This window comes from Ornithorhynchus anatinus, chromosome 17 (assembly GCF_004115215.2).
Source record: "Ornithorhynchus anatinus isolate Pmale09 chromosome 17, mOrnAna1.pri.v4, whole genome shotgun sequence".
NCBI lineage: Eukaryota > Metazoa > Chordata > Mammalia > Monotremata > Ornithorhynchidae > Ornithorhynchus > Ornithorhynchus anatinus.
In genome coordinates this window covers 28836846-28858631 of record NC_041744.1, presented here as the reverse complement: position 1 = coordinate 28858631, position 21786 = coordinate 28836846, and the positions used below count along the sequence as shown (strand labels likewise).

Genomic DNA, 21786 nt, shown 5'->3' with positions numbered 1-21786 from the left:
CGCTCATTATGAATATGCAAACGAGTCTCCTCCTCCCCCCTCCCCTACTCGCCCCGGCCCAGCTGCGGGAGCCGCTCATAGGCGGAGCCGCGGGCGCTCATTATGAATATGCAAAGGAGGAGCCGCTTCCTCCAGCCGCGGGAGCCGCTGATAGGCGGAGCCCCGGGCGCTCCTTATGAATATGCAAGCGAGTCTCCTCCTCCTCCCCTACTCGCACCGGCCCAGCCGCGGGAGCCGCTGCTAGGCGGAGCTCCGGGCGCTCCTTCTGAATATGCAAAGGAGGAGCCGCTTCTTCCAGCCTCGGGAGCCGCTGATAGGCGGAGCTCCGAGCTATTATGAATATGCAAACGAGTCTCCTTCCTCCTCCTCCTCCACTCGCGCCGGCTCAGCGGCGGGAGCCGCTGCTAGGCGGAGCCGCGGGCGCTCCTTCTGAATATGCAAAGGAGGAGCCTCTTCCTCCCGCCCCCATTCGCTCCGGCCCCGCGGCGGCAGGCGCCGATAGGCGGAGCCGCGGGCGCTCCTTATGAATATGCAAAGACGGCGTCTCCTCCTCCCGGTGGCGGTCCCGCTGCCGCGGCGCCCCCGGCTGCGGGGGCTGCGGGCGCTGTCATGCAGCGGCCGCCGCGGTGGCGGTGGCGGCCGCCGGGCCCCTCCGCTATATAAGGCGCAACCGGGAGGAGCGGGCGGGGGCCGAAGATGAAGTTGCGGGAGCGCCGGTGCCCGCCCCCGGCCCAGCCCGCGTCGGCCCCGGCCCCGGCGGCCTGCGGGCAGCGGCCGGCACCGGCAGGTCGGGAGCGGCCGCCCTCGCGGTCGCCATGAGTTGTGCGGAGGTGATGTATCAGCCCCAGCCCTATGGAGCGCCCCCGCACCATCTCCCCGCCCCGGGGCCGCCCGCTGCCGCCGCCGCCGCCGCCGCCCGCCCGCCCGCCTGCCGCCTCCCGCCGCCCCGCCCCGGCCCGCCGGTGAGTGCCCGCCGCCCCCGGGGCCCCGAGGAGGCGAGGGACGGAGCCGGGATTCGAACCCGTGACCGCGGACTCCCCCCAGCCCGGGCTCTTGCCACGGAGGCAACCGGCGCGGGGAGGGGCAGATACGGGTCATCAGGTTGCCCCACTCATAATAATGTGGGTGTTTCAGAATAATGTTGGCATTGGTTAAGCGCTTACTAGGTGCGGAGCACTGTTCTAAGCGCTGGGGCAGATACAGGGTCATCAGGTTGCCCCACTGATGATAACGTTGGTATTGGTTAAGCGCTTACTAGGTGCGGAGCACTGTTTTAAGCGCTGGGAGACATACAGGGTCATCGGGTATTAATAATAATAATGATGTCGGTATTTGTAAAGCGCTTACTAGGTGCAGAGCACTGTTCTAAGCGCTGGGAGAGATACAGGGTCATCGGGTGGCCCCACTCAGAATAATGTTGGTATTTGTAAAGCGCTTACTAGGTGCGGAGCACTGTTTTAAGCGCTGGGAGACATACAGGGTCATCGGGTATTAATAATAATAATGATGTCGGTATTTGTAAAGCGCTTACTAGGTGCAGAGCACTGTTCTAAGCGCTGGGAGAGATACAGGGTCATCGGGTGGCCCCACTCAGAATAATGTTGGTATTTGTAAAGCGCTTACTCGGTGCAGAGCACTGTTCTAAGCGCTGGAGGAGATGCAGGGTCATCGGGTGGTCCCACGTGAGGCTCGCAGTCTGAATCCCCATTTGACAGATGAGGGAACTGGGGCCCGGAGAAGCGAAGGGACCTGCCCACGGTCAGCCAGCTGACAAGTGGCAGAGCGGGATTCGAACCCAGGACCTCGGACTCCCCAGCCCGGGCTCTTTCCACTGCTTCGGGGCAGTTCTGGGCTGAGGAGGCCGAGACGGGCCGTCCGGGGAGGGGCAGGCCCAGCCGCTCGCTGCCAGTCCTACCTAGTGCCCCCCTCCAACTCGCTTTCCCCTGCCGGCTCTCTGCTCCTCTGGGCCCAATGGGGCCCAATGGGCAGAACGAACGGCCAAGGTGCCGCACCCAAAGCCCAGGCCCCCCGAGGTCGGCTGGCTGAGGGTCCTCTCCTCCGGGAGCTCAACGGGAGCTCTGCCTTCGGGGTCCCCGCTGGGCCAGGGCGGCCCGGCCGGGCTGGAAAAGAAAAAGAAACTTCCCACTGCAAGTTTGGAAGAGGAGGGGAGTGAGAGAAAGGGGAGCGGGAGCTTTCCCCATGCACGAAAAGCACCCTTAATTTGCAAAGGTAGCCCGGGGCAGAGAGGATCGGGTACCCGGGGGGCCCCAGGCAACACTTCTAGGCCAGCCGAATAACAACAACAATAATAATAATATTTAGACTGCAAGCCCGTTATTGGGCAGGGATCGTCTCTATCTGTCATCGAACCGTACATTCCAACAGCTCGCCGCAGTGCTCTGCCCATAGTAAGGGCTCGATAAATACCATTAAATGAATGAATAATAATGCTGAAATAAATACGATTGAATGAATAATAATGCCGGTAGTTTTTCAGCGCTTACTATGGGCAAAGCACTGTTCTGAAGCGCTGGGAGCAGACAAGGTGATCAGGTTGTCCCACGTGGGGCTCACAGTCTTCATCCCCATTTTACAGATGAGGGAACTGAGGCCCAGAGAAGTGCAATGACTCGCCCAAGGTCACACAGCTGACAAGTGGCAGAGGGGGGATTAGAACCCATGACTTCTGACTCCCAAGCCCGGGCTCTCTCCACTGAGCCCCGCAGCTTCTCTTAAGGACTGCTCTCCTACGGGAGAGCTCCAGGGATTAGTTTCAAGGATGACTTTGAGGCTGCAGCCATGTCCACAGCGTCTCGAGATCAGGACGAGTCAAGCCAGAGATGATGAATAGAAAGTTGATCATTTCTTAGCCCAACCTTCCCCTGGACCTGTTGTTTCATATCGCCTCTTCCTACTTCAAAACTATTTAATTCCTATTCTGGTCTAGATGAGGCGGGGGTCCTCTCAAGGTCATGGTCCGTTTCCACGTGTTGGGCAACAGATTTTACCACCCCCTCTGAGGAATCAGATCTCCCTTCCATCATTTCATCTCCCATTCCACACCCTCGTCCGCTCATATTTCAAAGCTGCATCGTTAGGAAAGGGTGGATTCTCTCTCCGTTTCCAACTCTATGATTTTTCTCCTCAAAAGTCTTAATCCCACCACTATTCCTCTGCTATACTCCACTTCGATTCCTAGAAATAAACATGGCGTTGGGGAGTGGAGCGGAGACGGTTCTCTTAAAGGAGGTGGTGTTTGTTTGTGCCCGGTATGTGTCTGAATTGAGATTCAGACGTTGGGTTTATCCAAAAGATTATGGAGGCATCACCGATTCCTGCTACAAAGGAACCTGCCTATCTTCTTTATCTTTACTCCCACCAGCCTCCAACTCCTAGTTTTTAAGGTTAATCTATCAACTTGTGCCAGGAAAACAGCCAGTTGGGTCGAGGACCTCTGAATGAGTTTTGCTTTTTCAAAAACAAAACGAAAAACGGGTTTTTTTTTAGGTTAAGGAAAGAGCAGGACACTGTCTTGGTCCCCAAGAGCAATGCACACGGGGAGAGGGAAGATAGGGAGACAGAGGAAGACTGAGGGAGACAGAGGAAGACTGAGAAAGACAGAAGAAAGAGACAGAGAAACACACAGAGAACAGCCTGCCATTAACTCAATGTCTCATATGAAGACTAGGTTTCAGATAAAACATTTCATCATGAGATAAACCTGGCGACTTCCTTAAGTGGAGGTGTTTTAAAGTTGGCATATACTTGAACCGCAGGTGATTATCAGTGGGAAACAAATTAACAACTGAACTGAGCTTTAGTGACGATTCAGGGAGAGTTCATTCCAGCCTCAGCTCTGAGAATACATTTAGTACTAGTTCAAATTTTGTACCTATAGGATGTGGTCTCTCTTTTCAAGACAATGTATGGGTAAAATGAATTATTTCTTACCAGGGGAGGAGAAAGAGGGAGTGGGCTAGAAAAAATAAGAATTTTGTGATTTTGCCGAAACATCTCTGAGTCCTCATCAGTGTCGATGCAGAGTAAACACTGCATTACCAGTCAGAGTGATGTTACCGTCAGAGATGACCTAGAGTTAATTTTTCAGTTCTCGGGCAATTCTGACCAAAATAACTATCTTTGTGTGCACTCCCCAGAAACCTGAAGAACAAGAAGTTTTAGGGTCACCATATGCCATTACCCAATATTTACTACCCCTTTACTTTGTGCTGGGTAGAGCTACGCGGGTAATTTTTGTTAGTCTTTTTGGGTATTTGTTAAACTGATTTGGGCATGGATCATCAGAAATTTTTTGTTTGTGAAAATCACAAGGCTATTTTCAAATCATTTTATAATCAACTGTTGAGGGAGACTGTCTTGAAAAATCCAACTACTGTTGTACTTTTACAGGATAAGACAGTAAGAATTTCACAGTTTAATTACAAGATCTATATTTTCTAATGTACAAAAAGTAAATCAGGAAATTCTTATCAGGCTGACAGCATTTTTAGACTATGCGGTGCGTGGGTGAAGTGGGACTAATATTGACTTGGCCCTAATGTAGTCATCCGAGAATACATTTTTTGGTTGTTGTTGCATTCCATAAGGTTTTATCATTATTATCCATGAAGATTGTTTTCTCCGTACATGGGAAGTGACCCTTAATAGCATCTTGCCTGGGAGACAAAAAATATGAACTACAATTCTAAAATTCCTACTGCATTTTTTTAACTTGTTATTGAGAAGTGAGGCAGAAGAAAGAGAGGAAGAAAAATGAAGGAATGGAAGGAAACTCAAATTTACCAATCGGCTCATTTAATGAGATATATGAGAGAGAAGGAAAATTCCCTATGTCCAGCCCTACTTTTTAGTTGTAGCAATGAAACTTTGAATTGAGAGCTACGGTCCCTAAAAACTAATAAGTTTTTGTCTTTTCAAGCTTAGACTTTTTAGTTTAGCTCTGTTGGTTGCACGGACTCACCTAATGCTGAGATAAAATTACTTCCTCCCGCCGCCCCCCCCCCCCCCCCCCCCCGGCCAATCTCTCGTACTAAACCCCTTGCAACTGCAAAATTTGGGTCGAAAAGGATGATGAACTTTTCCTTATTGTTGTCTAACTGTGGGTGAATAAAAACAGATCCATTCTCTCTTTGGCAGGATCTTTAGACACATGCTATAACCATCACAAGCCTTTGAAAAGAAAATACATTACAAGATGAATGGCTTCAGTTAAAATGCAGTTTCACTTATGTATTCCTGCTGCCTCACCCTGTCCATAGTGAGCTTCTTCAAAAGACAGGAGACAACACTACATTTAGGTTCTTGTTCTGAAAAGTGGGGGCACTTTTAGGTATCCCTAAAGTGAACTGGGATGTAAATATCACTATGAGTTGTAAAAATCATTAACCTTTTAAGAGGACAATGATGGGAGTTGAGAAATGGCTTCAAGTCTCACTATTTCCCTCCGGAGTTGTGGGGTACACCTGAAAACCTCATCCCATTTGTTATTAAAATCAGGGCAGCAATACACGGACACAAGCTAAATTTCCATGCAGAAACTTAGTAGAAGTGTTGAAAAATGGCATTATGTTAACCATCAGGACTATTTTAATCAGTGGGCTAAGTAGATCAGACAGTCCACTGAACCCTTGGGTGAGGGACCCACCAGTTTTGACCACTTGACATCCTTTGTTCATTCCCCATTTTTTCACCCTAACACATTGCAAATTAGAATCGATGGAAGTCTTAGTGAAGAAATTCACTACCTTCCACCCAGTGTCTTGTTCAGCCTGAAATTGGCCCCAGTTCGTCTCTGTAGGATTCCAAGGGAATGTGTATGCCACTTCCCACTGATTTTCTCCCCACCTTCTTCATCCTCAGTTTCTCTCTGAGGATGAGTTGGAAATATCAAACACCCCATTGAAATCACTCTTGCCACCTGAACGATTATTATAAAGTAAGTGTTCCTTAAATGTGGAATGAGTAGTTATCTAACTCACTCGTTTTTCAAAACTCCATGGCCAAAAATACTCACTCAGTGGAGGACAGGGAAAGTCAGCAGAACATTCCATAGTGTTTTGTAACTTTTACAAAGTGGGGGAGGTGAGGAGAGGTAGCCATCTTTTCATCCTTCCAAATCTGCATAAAACTATCAAATCTGCCCAACTCAAGGGTCAAAGCTGGGCCAATTCAGTTATTTTAAATTACGGAAACTCTTGATTAGGTAGAATCTCAGCAATTTGAAAGAATTATCCAAATTCATATTTTTCTTTGACATTGCACAATATACTTATTTTTGTCTCAAGTATCGAAAAAATCAATTTCCTGATAAAGATTAATCTGCAGTAAATTACTTGGCCTCAGAGTTTCTAATTCTTTCCAGGGTACTGATAGGGAACTTCCCACTTGAGTTCCTTAAGGATAGCACAAGATTTGTTCTGATAGTTTTAACTGCACATTGCATTGCTCTTAGACAGTATTTTTGCTTAGCAAACAAACCTTCACTGACTTTACTGCTCCCAAATCCTGGTTCAGGTTGTCTCAATTTAACAGGTCCTTTAAATGCCCAGTACACCACGTCCCAGAAATGAGTGTAAACTTGGATTCAGTAGGAGAAAAAAATAGAATTACATGCTAAAGGGATCCAACATAGAGTAAGATGATTTAATCTAGAGGATTGTGTTTTCATGCAACTGTAAGCAAGGATTTAAGTGGATTCATAGGAATTTATACAGGGTGCCTTGGAGGAAGAACAATGCCGTTTATTCTCACCTTGGTAAACTGACGACTGCAGAGATTGTCATAGTCACTGTCCGTGCCCAACTAACTTCTTTCCAGCTAGGAAACTTAAATCTTCAAAGACCTAACCTCTAGACTCTAGAAAATCAGGGAAAAGAAAATGATGTCCCCGCCAAATATAATAGTATTGGACTTCTGTGAGAGTTTTCAAGGGTTTATTTGCAGTGCTGCTGTGTACATTTTGATTCACTAGCGGGACTGGAGAAACAACTTCAAAGTGGATTCAGAGTTCATTTCAGATGTTCTGATGAGCTTGGCCATAATTCCACTGCGAGATAGGATGGGGCAGGCATTGCCATGGGAATCTAGAGTAATCGGTGAGAGCCTCTAGAAGGAGGTAGGCCTTGAACTGTCCTTGGAAGGAGGTAATAGTAGTAGCACTATTTATTAAGTGCTTACTGTTTGCAGAGCACTGTACTAAACACTGGGAAAGACTAACTCAGGTCAGGGGGAATTAGACATGGCCCCAGGAGAGCTTCTTTAGATGGTGAATCCTGAGTCTCCTGGACTGTTTCAACACTAGTTTACTTAACTTTTGGGGTTTGGTAAATTGCTGGGTTCATTTGCTATGTATTCCACAGGTTTCTCTCTGAAAGCCTCCCATTTGCAAACCTGGTCACTTTATGAATGAAGCACAATGTCACCAAGTAATAAAGTGTTGGCAGAGGGATGCTTATTCTTTCTGAAACCCCTGGGAGAATAGAGAAGGGAGTCAGTCCAGTTTTGAACATAAAAGTATCTCAGCAGTTAGAGGAGATTCACTGCTCTAGAATGGAACTGTAAATTGAGCTGGACAACAATTTTCAGTGATTCATCTAAAGAAATCTTTCAGCTCAGGAACGGAAAAAGTTTCAACATATGCATGCACAGTAACTGCTTGGCATTAGTAGACTTAGGTCTTTAGGGAAACAGACTATTTGAGGAGTTAGTCTCATCACTGAATTTTTTTTTTTAACTTTAGCAGCTTGTTTGATTTCAGGTGCATGTTTTGTAATGACATATTTTTTGTAGGAGGTGAATACTCAGGATACTGGGTGTAGTCTATGCCTGGTAACTGGAAATGCTCAGTATGAGAACCCCATCCGAGAGCGCCACGCAGCCATTGCATGTTACCTCTAGTCATGCATCTTATAAAGAGGATAACTTGGTATTAAAGAGGCAAGAATTTTTTTGGAAAGCGTTTTTCAGTAAACATTATCAAATATCTAAAGGGCGATTCTAACACTAAAGCCCTAGGGAGCTATCTAGCCATCCGTCCATTCTTCTTTCCACCTCTAGGCCCTTCCTGGAAACCCTAGTGTCCTGATGGACGGGAAGATTCTCTGGCTTTTCCACCCTCCATATATGACCCTGTCCCTTTGGCTGTTTTCGGGTTTGGTGGCTTGAAGCTGGCTGCCAGACACTATGCAAACTGGAAATGACTGATGACTGAGAGAGAGCAGGCCCATAGTGCCCTCAGGGCATGGTACCGGGTCCTACCAGTTAGGAGACACACAAGGAAACAATCCCACAGGATAGTAGCCATTTGAAAAAGAGACCTACCAGACCATCGTAATGCTTCTTTAGTTCCGTTGTAGTGTACTCTCCCAGGTGCGTGCAGAAAGTGCTCAAAAATTACCACTGAATGACTGATTGAGAAGAAGGTTTAACTGAAAGTGATGTGTTGCCAATTGAGCCCCCTGAATCTTAGGGACCATGTCCAATCCCCAGCTGTGTATTCTTTCCCAAAGCTCAGTAAAGTGCTTTGCGCCCAGTAAGTGCTTAATAGATATAATTACTACTATAAGGTTCCGTCCTTGATTGATATTTATGTGAACTGTCAGAGGAATAAGTGAGGAGAGAAAGTGCAAAAATGAATTTTGCCTCATCAAGAGAACTGATGTCTTAATTTCACCATTAGCAAAATCTTGTAACAGGTAGATTTCTTTTTTTATCCTAATACTATACCGCTTCATAAAACACCACAACAGCTATTCCCAAGGTTGTTTAGAATTCTGGTCAAGTCTTAGAGCTAAAGTGAGTATCTTGTTTAAAGTAAAATCTGTTTTGTAAAGTGTAGTATTCAGAGGTTTAAAATTAATTTGAGAATATTGCACTACAACCACCCAAATGTTTACCAAAAAAAATACATTTTATCATTTTTTTTAAAGAGAAATTAGGCAAAACAGTACTAACCCCAAATCCTGAATGACCGTCTTCCAAGAAGGGGAAGTAACATGGGGGAAAGAAAGCAGATCATCAATAGGAAAGAATATTTGTGTGGAGAAAAGCAATTCAGTTGATCAGTCAGTTCTCATTTTCTGAAGTCTAGTTTCCCTTCAGAGAAACAGTAAAGATTTTCTATTTTGATGTACCTAAGCAATCAATATCCAACACATTTGTGTGCAGAGTCTTAGCTTTAGGTTTACATGGATTTAGACTCTTTTGCCGATCTCTTTTCCTCTCATCCTTTACCTCTAATTGACCCTTTAGGTTTTGGACCTATGTTTTTCCCCATTTATCGGTCTTTCTGTAGAAGCTCATATTCCCACATGACTTCAACCACCATCTCAAAGTGAAGGACTCTCAAATGTAGTCCCTAGTCCTGACTACTCTGCTCCCTGGTCTTAAATTTTCTTCCATTTCCGGGACATTTCCATTTACCACCACCACCTCAAACTGATCTCTTTATCTTTTGCCTGAAACCCTCTCTCTTCTAACTTGCTCAGTCCTGTCAGCAGTACTACTGTCTTACGTTAGTTATCTCTGACTCCTATTTCTCTGTTCCCTGAATCCAGTCTTTCAATAAATCATGCTAATTCTTTTTCAGTTTCCTATCATGGGTTTTCTCTTCCTCTCCATACAATGTTTACCATAGTATAAGAGCCCTTTTGATATCACACCTTAATTACTGCACTATTCTTCTTGCTGGCTTCCCTGCCTTCAATCTGTCCCAACTGAAGTTCATGCAACCATACATGCAAGGTCTTTCTGAAATAAAAACAGAATTTTAACACTGTCCTAAGCCAAAAAACATCTCTTGAACCCCACGTGGCTCAGTGGAAAGAGCCCGGGTTTGGGAGCCAGAGGTCGTGGGGTCTAATTCCGGCTCCGCCACTTGTCAGCTGTGTGACTTTGGGCAAGTCACTTCTCTATGCTTCAGTTACCTCATCTGTAAAATGGGAATTAAGACTGTGAGCCCCACGTGGGACAACCTGATCACCTTGTGTCCCTTCCAGCACTTAGAACAGTGCTTCATACATAGTATGCGCTTAACAAATACCGTAATCATCAAATAAAGCCCTTGGCTTAATTTTAGGACTCCGATGAATTTGCCCCTTCCTAACTAGATGTCCTCTTCTATAGTCTAAGGCCTGATCTCCTTCACACTCTATTACCTATACAACCCCCTTGTCTGGAAAGTGCTTCCTCTTCACTTAACTAACTCACATTCTTCCTCTTCCTCAAAGTTCCACTGAAACCCCAGTTTCTCCAAGAAACCTTCCCCACTTAATCGTTTCACACTGTCTTCCCCTTCAGCAACCTCTTCCCCTCCCCACCTCTACCCTGCTCGTGCTATTCAATACTTCAATGACATCAACACTAAGTATGTATCTGTAAGTGTATGTATTGTATTTCTGTTACTTATGTTCACTTTGAGTTCTCCCACCTTTGACCCAAAACTCCCCAAGGGCAAAAGGATCTTGTCTTTTTCTTCAGGGAATTTCTGTCAGTGCCAAGTACTGTTCATGGACACATAGTAAGTGCTCAGTAAATACTGTTCATAATAAGATAGTGGAACAACGTGAACACCATAGTTTTTACAATCTCAGTTATTCATTAAATTTAGCATGTGTTCTGGCATGATAACTGTGATACATGTTAGTTAGATTATGCAATTCCTTACACTTAACTAAGAAATGAAATAAAATATGAGCAGAGCCCCTAGTTTTTAAATACAGCTAAGCAGTGTTGTCTAGTGAATGGAGCACAGGCTTGAGAGTCAGAGGACTGGGAGTCAGAGGATGTGGGTTCTAATCCTGGCTCTGCCACTTGTCTGCTCTATCACCTTGAGCAAACCACTTCACTTCTCTGTGCCTCAGTTACCTCATCTGTGAAATGGGGATTAAGACTGTGAGCCCCACATGGGACAACCTGATTACCTTGAATCTACCCCAATGCATAGAACAGTGCTTGGCACATAGTACATGGTTAACAAAACCATAATAATAATAATAATTATTATTATTATTAATCCCAGTTCCGCCCCTTGTCTGCTGTGTGAACCTGGGCAAGGCACAACTTCTCTGTCCCTCTGTTCCAACTATCAACTCTGTTGTTAAATTCCACAACTTAATTTAACAACACTGTTACACTGTATTCTCCCAAGTGCTTAGGACAGTGCTCTGCACATAGTAAGAGCTCAATCAATAGGATTGATTGCAAAATGGGGATTCTGTTCTTTTTCTCCCTCCTACTCAGACTGTGAAGCTCATGTGGGACCTGATTATCCTGCCTCAATTCCAGTACTTAGTGTAGTACTTGGCATATAGTAAGTGCTTAAATATATTAAGAATATCAAATTACGACTATTATTATTATTAAAGGCTTAAAAAGTTCTTCAAAAGGTCTTAAAATGCAGGGAGGTCTAGGTAATTTATCAAGAAGTGTGTGATGATGCCATTCTCATGGATACCATAGAATTTGAATGGAAGACAGTATTTCTGCTTATAAATAGACATCTTCAAATAGTCATCAGCTTTTGTCCTATGTAAACACTAAAATACTACATCCAACACTGAAGACTTATCTATTGCTAATTAACACATTTAGCATCAGCATCAGATCCCGGTTAATGGGTTTTGTGACTGGTGACTACATTAAGAAGGGCATGCTATCTGTTTATATGATTTGGTAGCATTTATGGTTCAGAGAGCACTTTGCCAAAAATAACACAACGATTTTACACCAGTCTTTGCACCCATTATCTAAAAACAGATTCTTAATTTCCAAGTCAGGAAAATGGAAAAATAAGGACAACTCCTTTCTACTCTGAAAACAGCCTAGCAACCCAGCAAGAATAGGTTCAAGGGGAGTATCTGAAACATAAGGTCCACATAAATGAATTTTCACACATATTTTTCTGCCATTTATGCTGGATTGTAGAGAAAGAAATAATTCAGGGATATCTGCCACATCCTTTTTTAAGAAATGCTACATGTCCTGTCCTTAAATACATTTGCTGTACTTAAAAAGTGTTTCGTCCTCTCCCATTCTACTTTTAGTTCCCCTTGAAATTAGAGCTTCCTTCTATTTGTCCTGTTAGAAACTTTGTTCTAGGTAGTTACAGTGAGACAGGGTGGGCTAGCTGTAATCATTAGGAAGATTGATTTTCTTTTTTCTGTTACTCCTCAATGACAAACTTGCCCCCTAGCATTTGTCTTCTGAGTCCCGACCACACTTTGTCCAAGTCATGGCCAAAACGAAACTTACGGCCATTCAACCGAGGGGGAGGGAGAGGAGGGAATGTGTAGACTGAGAAGCCTCTTTTTTCACTGTAAGCTAATTACTGCTTTCTGACAAACTGCCTTTGATACTGTGTTTTGTTTATTCCACCCCAGAAGAAGTTAGCGGGATGCAGCAAGATGCAGGAGTCTCTGGAGGTGGCCCTTCCCAGCAAACAAGAGGAGGATGAGGAGGAGGAGGATGATGATGAGGAGGAGGAGGAGGAAGAGAAGGACCAGCCTGCCGAGATGGAGTACCTTAACTCTCGCTGTGTCCTTTTCACTTATTTCCAGGGAGACATTGGGTCAGTAGTGGACGAACACTTCTCAAGAGCTTTGGGTCAAGCCAGCAGCTTCCATCCTGAACCTGCCATTTCAAAAAACAAGATGGGGTTAAGCCCCCTATGGCGAGGTAAGAATTGAGAATCAGATGCTCTCCAGCTCATTTAGTCTGTTTGTTTTGCAATTCTCATACCAGGTTCCAGCTGGAAATGTGCCTCCAGAGGACAAATATCCACTTGCTTTTTCATTTTTAGGGACAGCTAGGAATTTCTTTCAGACAAACAGCTGGATCAGTTTTGTCACATGTGGAATGCAGGGTTGGAAAGGATGCAGTCACACCCCTTAAATTCTTTGTGGAAAGTAATGATGCAAACAGCATGAGTTTATAGGGGCAGGATGGAACTGAAAAATATTGTTCCTGCAGCTCAATGACCTAATTTGGATATCTTAATGAAGGCGTAGCCCAGATCTGCTTTTAAAATCAGCAACTGCTCCGGCTGCTAGGTACTCCATGGCAGGCAATAGGGATCTAGAATTGCACAATTTGAAAGCCTCTTTGATTTCCACTAGGCAGTATGGCCTAGTGGAAAGAGCATGTGTCTGGGAGTCGGGAGACCTGGGTTATTGCCCTAGACTTGCCACTGGCCTACTGCGTGACCTTGGGGAAATCACTTGACATCTCTGACCTCATTTCATCATCTGTAAAATGGAGATAAGATAAATTGTGAGATGCATCTGGTCTGATAAGCTTGAATCTATCCCAGCTCTTGACACATAGTGTTTAATAAATGACAAAAGTATTACTGCCAAGGATCAGCATTAAGTCATTGTCATGCCTAGATAGCATGACTAGTGATTTCTGCATTGGTTCTAAGAGCCTGGACTTTTGTAGGCTGCCCCGGAGCAATTGAGGAAAACATATTCAAGTCAGTGGAATTGGATCTGTCTTGGATGTCTTTTTGGCTACTTTGGCCCCGCCCCATTTTATGTCTGAGTGTTTTAGTTTATGGCTGGACTGGAGCATGCCCAGTATTTGCTCAGTTTAGGTAACCATAGCATTCAGGACTTGTAGTACAGATGCCTATATTTGCCACCCTACCTTCTCTGCTACTAAGATTGCCCAAAGAGAAAGGGACAAAAACAAAGCTATAGACACGACTGCAGTTCTCTGATTTGCATTAAAATTCATTTCATCAGCCTTTGATGATATTGTGGGTTTTTTCTACTGAGCTGAGGCAAAGTTCATTCATTCATTCATTCAATAGTATTTATTGAGCGCTTACTATGTGCAGAGCACTGTACTAAGCGCTTGGGATGAACAAGTCGGCAACAGATAGAGACAGTCCCTGCCATTTGACGGGCTTACAGTCTAATCGGGGGAGATGGACAGACAAGAACAATGGCAATAAATAGAGTTAAGGGGAAGAACATCTCGTAAAAACAATGGCAACTAAATAGAATCAAGGCGATGTACATTTCATTAACAAAATAAATAGGGCAATGGAAATATATACAGTTGAGCGGACGAGTACAGTGCTGTGGGGAAGGGAAGGGAGAGGTGGAGGAGCAGAGGGAAAAGGGGAAAAAGAGGGTTTAGCTGCGGAGAGGTAAAGGGGGGATGGCAGAGGGAGTAGAGGGAGAGGAGGAGCTCAGTCTGTGAAGGTCTCTTGGAGGAGGTAAGTTTTAAGTAGGGTTTTGAAGAGGGGAAGAGAATCAGTTTGGCGGAGGTGAGGAGGGAGGGCGTTCCAGGACCGCGGGAGGACGTGGCCCAGGGGTCGACGGCGGGATAGGCGAGACCGAGGGACGGTGAGGAGGTGGGCGGCAGAGGAGCGGAGCGTGCGGGGTGGGTGGTAGAAAGAGAGAAGGGAGGAGAGGTAAGAAGGGGCAAGGTGATGGAGAGCCTTGAAGCCTAGAGTGAGGAGTTTTTGTTTGGAGCGGAGGTTGATAGGCAACCACTGGAGTTGTTTAAGAAGGGGAGTGACATGCCCAGATCGTTTCTGCAGGAAGATGAGCCGGGCAGCGGAGTGAAGAATAGACTGGAGCAGGGCGAGAGAGGAGGAAGGGAGGTCAGAGAGAAGGCTGACACAGTAGTCTAGCCGGGATATAACGAGAGCCTGTAACAGTAAGGTAGCCGTTTGGGTGGAGAGGAAAGGGCGGATCTTGGCGATATTGTAGAGGCAAAACCGGCAGGTCTTGGTAACGGATAGGATGTGTGGGGTGAACGAGAGAGACGAGTCAAGGATGACACCGAGATTGCGGGCCTGAGAGACGGGAAGGATCATCGTGCCATCCACGGTGATAGAGAAGTCTGGGAGAGTAGCTTGGGAATCCAGGGCCCAGTTAAACCCACTGCTAAAGGATACTGCTGAGGAAGACTGCTGCCATGCCACCTGACTTGGCTGCAGACATGAAGTAGCATGTCACAAAAGACCGTTTCTGCAAGCTCTCCCCCAACTAAATGGATTTCACTAGAAGCCTTGCCCAAGAAATCTCTGGTTCTGTTTGCAGTAAACAGAGACATACAGTGCCAAGGTATTAGCCTGTGGGGTAAATAGTTCCACAACCCTTACAGAAGAAGAAAATCCCTGCTAAAAAAAGAAAAGAAAAGAAAAAAAAGAACCAAGAAACAAAAACAACAACAAAAAAACCCCACCATTCTCCACCTTAGGTTAGTGTGTTCTAAAGGTATTCAAGGATCTAATGCTGTTCTTGGAATTTACAAACAAAAGCACATTGCCCAAGGTGAAGAGAAGCATAAGCCAAAGAGATGTTAGATCCCCAAATCAATTACTGAGTCATCACATTCCTATACTGCATAGACTCCAAGTCATTTGAGAAAGAACAGAAGCAATACCTCGATCCCTGTCCTGAAAGACCTTACAATCTAATGGCAGAAACCACCTAATGGGAGCAAAAGGAGAAGCAAAGAAACATCAGGTCCAGAATCTAGTTCAGAGTGCGCTTCACTGCTGCCATCAGTAGTGGTTACTGAATGCCTGCTTGTGGAGAACACTGATGAGGCACTTGGGAAAGAAATAATTCAATATTTGGTCCCTACCCTTGAGAAGCATTCAATCTAATGAGGAAGACAAGAGGACATAAACTGCCAAATAAAGGGCCTAAGAGGAAGATTATCAATGCAATTATTAAAAACAAAAGCAATGAAATAAGTAATGAAATGAGAAGAGGTGACTTTTTAAGAGTTTTGAGAGTGAGGAGGGTCGAGCCTTGGTGGATTAGAGTGGAGAGTGAGCTCCACACATGGGAAAACATGAGCAACAGACTGGAGAAAGAAGAGTCAGAGATGTAGTTATTAGAAGGTTATTTTGGGAGGAACAAAGAGGATGAGTTTGGGTGTGAAACTGAAGAAAAGCCATTGGGCAAGAGGGAGGTGACTGGTGGAAAATCTTAAAATCAGTTTTTTCTTTTATATGAAATGCATGGGAGCCGTGAAACCTTCTGAGAATAGGAATGGGGTGCTCTGGTGTTTCACAGTTTTGTTGTATTGTACTCCCCCAAGCACTTAATACAGTGGTCTGCACACTTTTAAGCCCTCGATAAATACAGTGGATTGATTGGTTGAGAAGCAGTGCGGCCTAAGCTTGTAGACAGGTTACACTTCAACCAACTCTTATGTTGTAGTCTCCCAAGTGCATAGTACTGTGCTCTGCACACAGTAAGTGGTCAATAAATATGATTATTGAGCAAAGACCCACCCAGGACTCAGAAGGACCTGGGTTCTAATCCTGTCTCCACCACTTGTCTGCTTTGTGATCTTAAACAAGACGTTTAACTTCTCTATGGCTCAGTTATCTCATGTGTAAAATGGGAAGTAATACTCTGAACCCTACATGGGACCTGGACTGTGTCCAACCTGATTATCTTTCCCAGCTCTCATTGCAGTGCCTGATACATAGTAAGTCCTTAATGAATGCCATAAAAAACACTGTGAAGGCAAAGAGAAGAGAGAAGACAGAATGAGAACCTTAGAGAGGCAGAGGATGCAGGTGAGGGAGAAAAAGGAGAGAGACAGAGAAACAGATAAACAGAAGACAGAGTCACTCAGAGCACATATCAGGAGTAGGAGGGATAAAAACAGGAGCCAGTTGGGACAAAAAAAAAATTTTAAGAGTTGTAATCTTCTTCACTGAGAAGTAAACCAGTCACATATAGTTTCATAAAGCAAAAAACTTAAAGAATTAAACTTTTTACCAGTGAGACCTGCCATGTTGATTCTGTTTGGGGTACAGTATTTCCTAAATCCCCCAGCCTACTGCTTTCTCAAAAGTACACTTTCCCCACTTGTCTTTTCAACTGTTTGAGTAAATTATATGACTATAAATAATGAAAAATTTAAAACTAAAATATCTCCAAATGTAATCAACAGTTTTCTTATTTTTTTCCAGGGGGAAGTTTCAATTGATTTTAATTTCTCCCTACAAGGAGTTATCATTTAAAGAAAAATGTGTCATGGCTTCAGTGGGTTGAATCCCTCTCAAGACTCACTCTTTAGTGAGAGTGTCGACATCAGGCATTTGAAACTGCTTAGATATGAATCGTTTGATTAAGCCCAGAAATAGGCTCTTGAATCTGAACATAGCTCCAAGATGGAGGGCAGGTATGAGATTGTTGATGGTTTTCCTAGGATCATCTTCCATCCCTATGCCTCTATCTCAGCTCTTTTAAAACATATTCATGTTTTATCTTTCCCTACTAGCTCCCAGTTTCATGGGTTGATAATAGCTAGTAGCCTGTGCAAAGTTTTGCTTGAAATAGGTTGCCAGCTACTCCTTCTCTCTTGGTCTATACAAAATACAAAAGTGGGCTGGCTCAAATGTGGACTTCCCTGAATTACCTGGTTTAGGCTAAAATAATCCTTATCTACTTTCTAAAGGGCATATGCTCCCAGCGATTAAAAAACTATTTTCACAAAAGCAAGATGGAAATCAACCCCATTCAGCAGCTCTTATGATTACATCAAAAGGGAGGCCCAAAAACCCTCTAAACAGCAATGCAGATAAAGCTAAAACCATGAGTCCAGTGGCGGGGGGAAAGCAAAGTTAAAGAAAGCTAGGGTTATAAGGGCCTACAGCAAGCCAAGAATGTCTCATTGCTACTGAAGCTTATAGGACCTTGAACAAACTCTATTACAGTACTGCTGGAGAGTTCAGATGGAACAAATGAGAACAACTCTATAAATGGTAACAATAGGTCTTCCACCATTTGCATCATTAGAGATATAGGAAGCATGAAAGGAGCCCACACAACACCAAGGCTCCACAGCTATTTTTGTAGTCCGCACCAAAGGATTTGACTTCATCAACAGACATGGGCTCTGTCAACTTAAAGATAGCGATCCAGGATAAGGTTAACTTCGATCATACTTAGAGCTTGCACTCATAACTAAATAAGCTATATGGCTCTGAACAAACAATCTAAGTTCACCATCATCCATCCACAACTCATTGGGCACATATGTTTGGTCAAGCTGGAGTTGAGAATGCCTTGTTTGGTCCTCTCCCTTTAATCGATGCAGTAAAACAGGACTGTGGGTAAGTCCAGGCTTATTCAAGCTGCCATGCTTGAAGATGCGTCAAGGGACCAGGAAACTGAAATCGGAATACACTTCCAAACCACTGGAATGCTACCACTTCACAGGCTATGAACTTCATCAAAAATCTCTGACACAGTAAACCAAAAACTGCTCTAAGTTTTGCCTGGGCTGTTGAAGCACATACACCAGATGACATGCAAATAATAATCAATCACTTCAGGTCAGCCTAGCACTGTGGATTCACAATAACTCAGAAGAAAATGAAGGTAATGTGCTAATCTACAAACAAGCGGAAACCTTCACCCAACGCTTAGTATAGTGCCTGGCACATAGTGAGCACTGAACAAATGCCATTATTATTATTATCAGCAAATATTATTATTATCAGCAAATTAATGCCTTTCGATTTTGCTACTTGGGAATTATACTAGGCAAACTGACAGACAAAGAAGCAAACATTTGAATAAAAAAAGCAGCATAACAGTTTGGTAACAATAGATCAGTTTCACACCAAATTAAAGAGCTATAAAACCATAGTACTGTGCAATCTTCTTTATAGTTAAGGGATTCCTCAAGGAAGACAAAACAGCTACTTGAGCAGTTTTACCAAGGTCGCCTATAAATCATGTTAAAATCAAATGACAGGAAGGAAATTCTTTAATCCAAATTCTCAAAAAAAGAGTTAATGACATTGGAAAACAGCATGGCTTAGTGGAAAGAGCATGGGCCTGCCAGTCAGAGGACCTGGGTTCTAAACCTGGCTCCATCACTTGTCTGTTGTAAGGGCAAGTCATTTAACTTCTCTGTGCCGCAGTTGGCTCATCTGTAAAATGGGGATTGGATTAAGACTGTGAATCTCATGTGGGACATGGACCATGTCCAATCTGGTTAGATTGTATCTACCCCAGCACTTAGCACATAGTAAGGGCTTAACCTTAAAACACAATAATCAATAAAGCAATTTATTTTCATAATGTTTATTATTAATAACAATGATAATCATGATAATTTTATTTAAGTGCTTACTCTGTGCCAGGCACTGTTACTGATAGGGACAAGTGAGGAGAGTGGATGAAGCTCCTTGAGGGCAGAAATCATATCTACTTATCCAAGTGCTTAGAAGAGTGCTCTGCACAAAGTGCTCACTTAACATCATTGATGTACTGATTTGCAGGCAGCTTCTATACAGTGAACTGAAAAGGGGACACAAACACACACCCAGAGGTGCCGAGCAAATGTTTTAAACAAGTAATGAAGCACAGTTGTAAAATAGCAATATGTCAATGGATTTTTGGCTAACCCAAACTGCTGCAGCAGATATACCAGCCTGTGAACAATTCTGCCCACTTCCCCTAGGTTAACCCTTTCTCCAAAGTATATTATAGAGCCACTTTCAAGAGCAGAAGAGAGAGATGAACCATCTCTAAACCTCTGAAGAAGTGACGTGCTCTCCTTGGACAGAAGCTTTGAAAAGACTGGGCTAATTATGTGCAGGCTCCAGAGACAGATCCTATAAGCAGAAATGCATCAGCACCATAAGCAACCATGTTGATGTTCACGATTGTCAATTATAAAGTGCTCATACAGGCACACCTGCACTTACAGTGGTTATGGTTTCACTATGAATAGCGACATCTCTAAAACAAAAGTCAGCTATATTCAGGTGCAAGGATATACCATAATCATGGGATTTACTAAGCCCCAAAATTGATCAAATCAGGTGTAGCTCCTGTACCCACAGGCCACACAATATAAGGATTACAGAGATTAGGTATCTTTTCCCCATTTACGGATGAGGAAACTGAGGTAAAGTTAAGCAACTTGACCCAGCTACCCCCGAAAAAGCAAGGGGCTGACCTGGAATTAGAACTCAGGGCCTCTGGTTCCCAGTTCCATGCTCTTTCCAGGAGGCTATGCTCCCTCGCTGCATGTGAGTGCGTGCGCACACACGTGCATAAAGCAGTGTGTGTTTCTCCAAGACAGAACATATCTGCACAGGTTGTTTAGAATTGAAATAGCATATCTTTGTTAATATTAAATTAAAACAATGGTTGACATCAGTCTGAGTGAGATCATCTTTACAGTTTCTAAAACGTCCATTCAATCAGTAGCCACAGAAGTGGGTAATGATTAGCTAACTGCAAATTGACTTCAGAAACCTGTACAATAATATTATCATCATTTTTCACTTTGCACATAAATTTTCAATTAAATTATGACAATGATTATGGATCTCAAACACAATAAAGCTATGGAGGAAATACGTATTTTCAAACATATGAAAACAACTCACTGGTTCTCAGGCTCCAGAAACATTTCATCTGTTTCTTTGTATCAACAGAAGTTACTTTGTGTTTACAAGCAGAGTACTGAATAATGGTTTGGGAGCATGGATTTATTCAAAGGGGATGTTTTCTCTCGGAGGGATTTTCAGTTGCTTGGAAAATGTATGACTATATTGAAAAAAGGAATGTATATATTTTGGTGAATTCTATATTTTATGCAGAAGTCCTCCTCACCAGGGAAATATGCAACTGCTTCTCATTTTGAATTTTCCAGAATTTTAAAATAGATTTCTATCTCTGATAACAGCACTAATCAAAGCATAACACTTAAAACGTAAATTCCGTGACCTTTTTTGAGCTGGAGAATCATTTCAGATATTTTGGGTCTGCAAATAATTTTCCAATTAGGACATGGTCAGAACGTAATCTCCTTGAGGACAGGAAGCATGCCATTCACTGCTACAGTGCTCTTCCCAAGTGCTTAGTTCAGTGCTCTCCACACAGTAGGCCTCAGTAAGTGCTACTGAATGAATGAGTGCTTTCTCATTCTAAAAAGAAAATTCTCTTACTTATTTTGGATATTCAATATCTGCTTTCAGTCAAATAGTATTTATAATGTGTGTAATTTATGACTCGAGTTGCTTAAGTTTCCAAGAGGAAAACAAAAACCTACGTTCTGGAAATTGAGGGTCGTGGAACACAAATATGTCAAATTTTCCAGTGATTGTGTTTCTAGTAGTTCTTCCTGGGATTGCCTCAAGTAACAAGAAGTTACAGAGAGGTCTCTTTTGTGGCGCTCCAGGGAGAACTGTCCACTGCTATCTTATTTCAGATTAGCATCTGGCATCTTGCCATAGGTAAAAAACAGGTGACAGCGAGTCCATTGAGAAAAATGTTGATTGGAAATGTTTTCTTGGAAATATGGTCTTTTCTGGTGGAAAGTCACGGTAATCAGGGAAACACTTTATGCATTCACTTGTTACCACCAGATGAGAAACTGCACAGCTGTTTCAGCCCCCTGGAAATAGAGGGGTTTTTAGGGTCCTGAGACATGTTAACCCACTGCTGGACACAAAGGGAAGCAGCTTATGAAAAGCAGCGTAACTCAGTGGAAAGCACGGGCTTGGGAGTCAGAGGTCATGGGTTCTAATCCTGAATCTGCCACTTGTCAGCTGTGTGACTTTGGGCAAGTCACTTAACTGCTCTGAGCTTCAGTTACCTCATCTGTAAAATGGGGATTAAGACTGGGAGCCCCACGTGGGACAATCTGATCACCTTGTATCCCTGCCAGCACTTAAAACAGTGCTTTGCACATAGTAAGCGCTTAACAAATACCATCATTTTAATTATAGGGAAAAAACATATTCATAGCGGTAACTCCCCC

At 43.8% G+C, this 21786-nt stretch overlaps 1 protein-coding gene across 1 annotated transcript in view; it reads left to right on the top strand.

The window, feature by feature from the left end:
• The first annotated feature begins 606 nt into the window (after positions 1–606).
• Positions 607–21786, top strand: part of VGLL3 (vestigial like family member 3) — a 42446-nt gene continuing 21266 nt past the window's right edge. Inside the window, exons 1-2 of the mRNA XM_029082278.2 lie at positions 607–962; positions 12399–12693. Coding sequence (XP_028938111.1) covers positions 816–962; positions 12399–12693 — 442 coding nt within the window. The 5' untranslated portion in view covers positions 607–815. The remainder of the gene's footprint in view (positions 963–12398; positions 12694–21786) is intronic.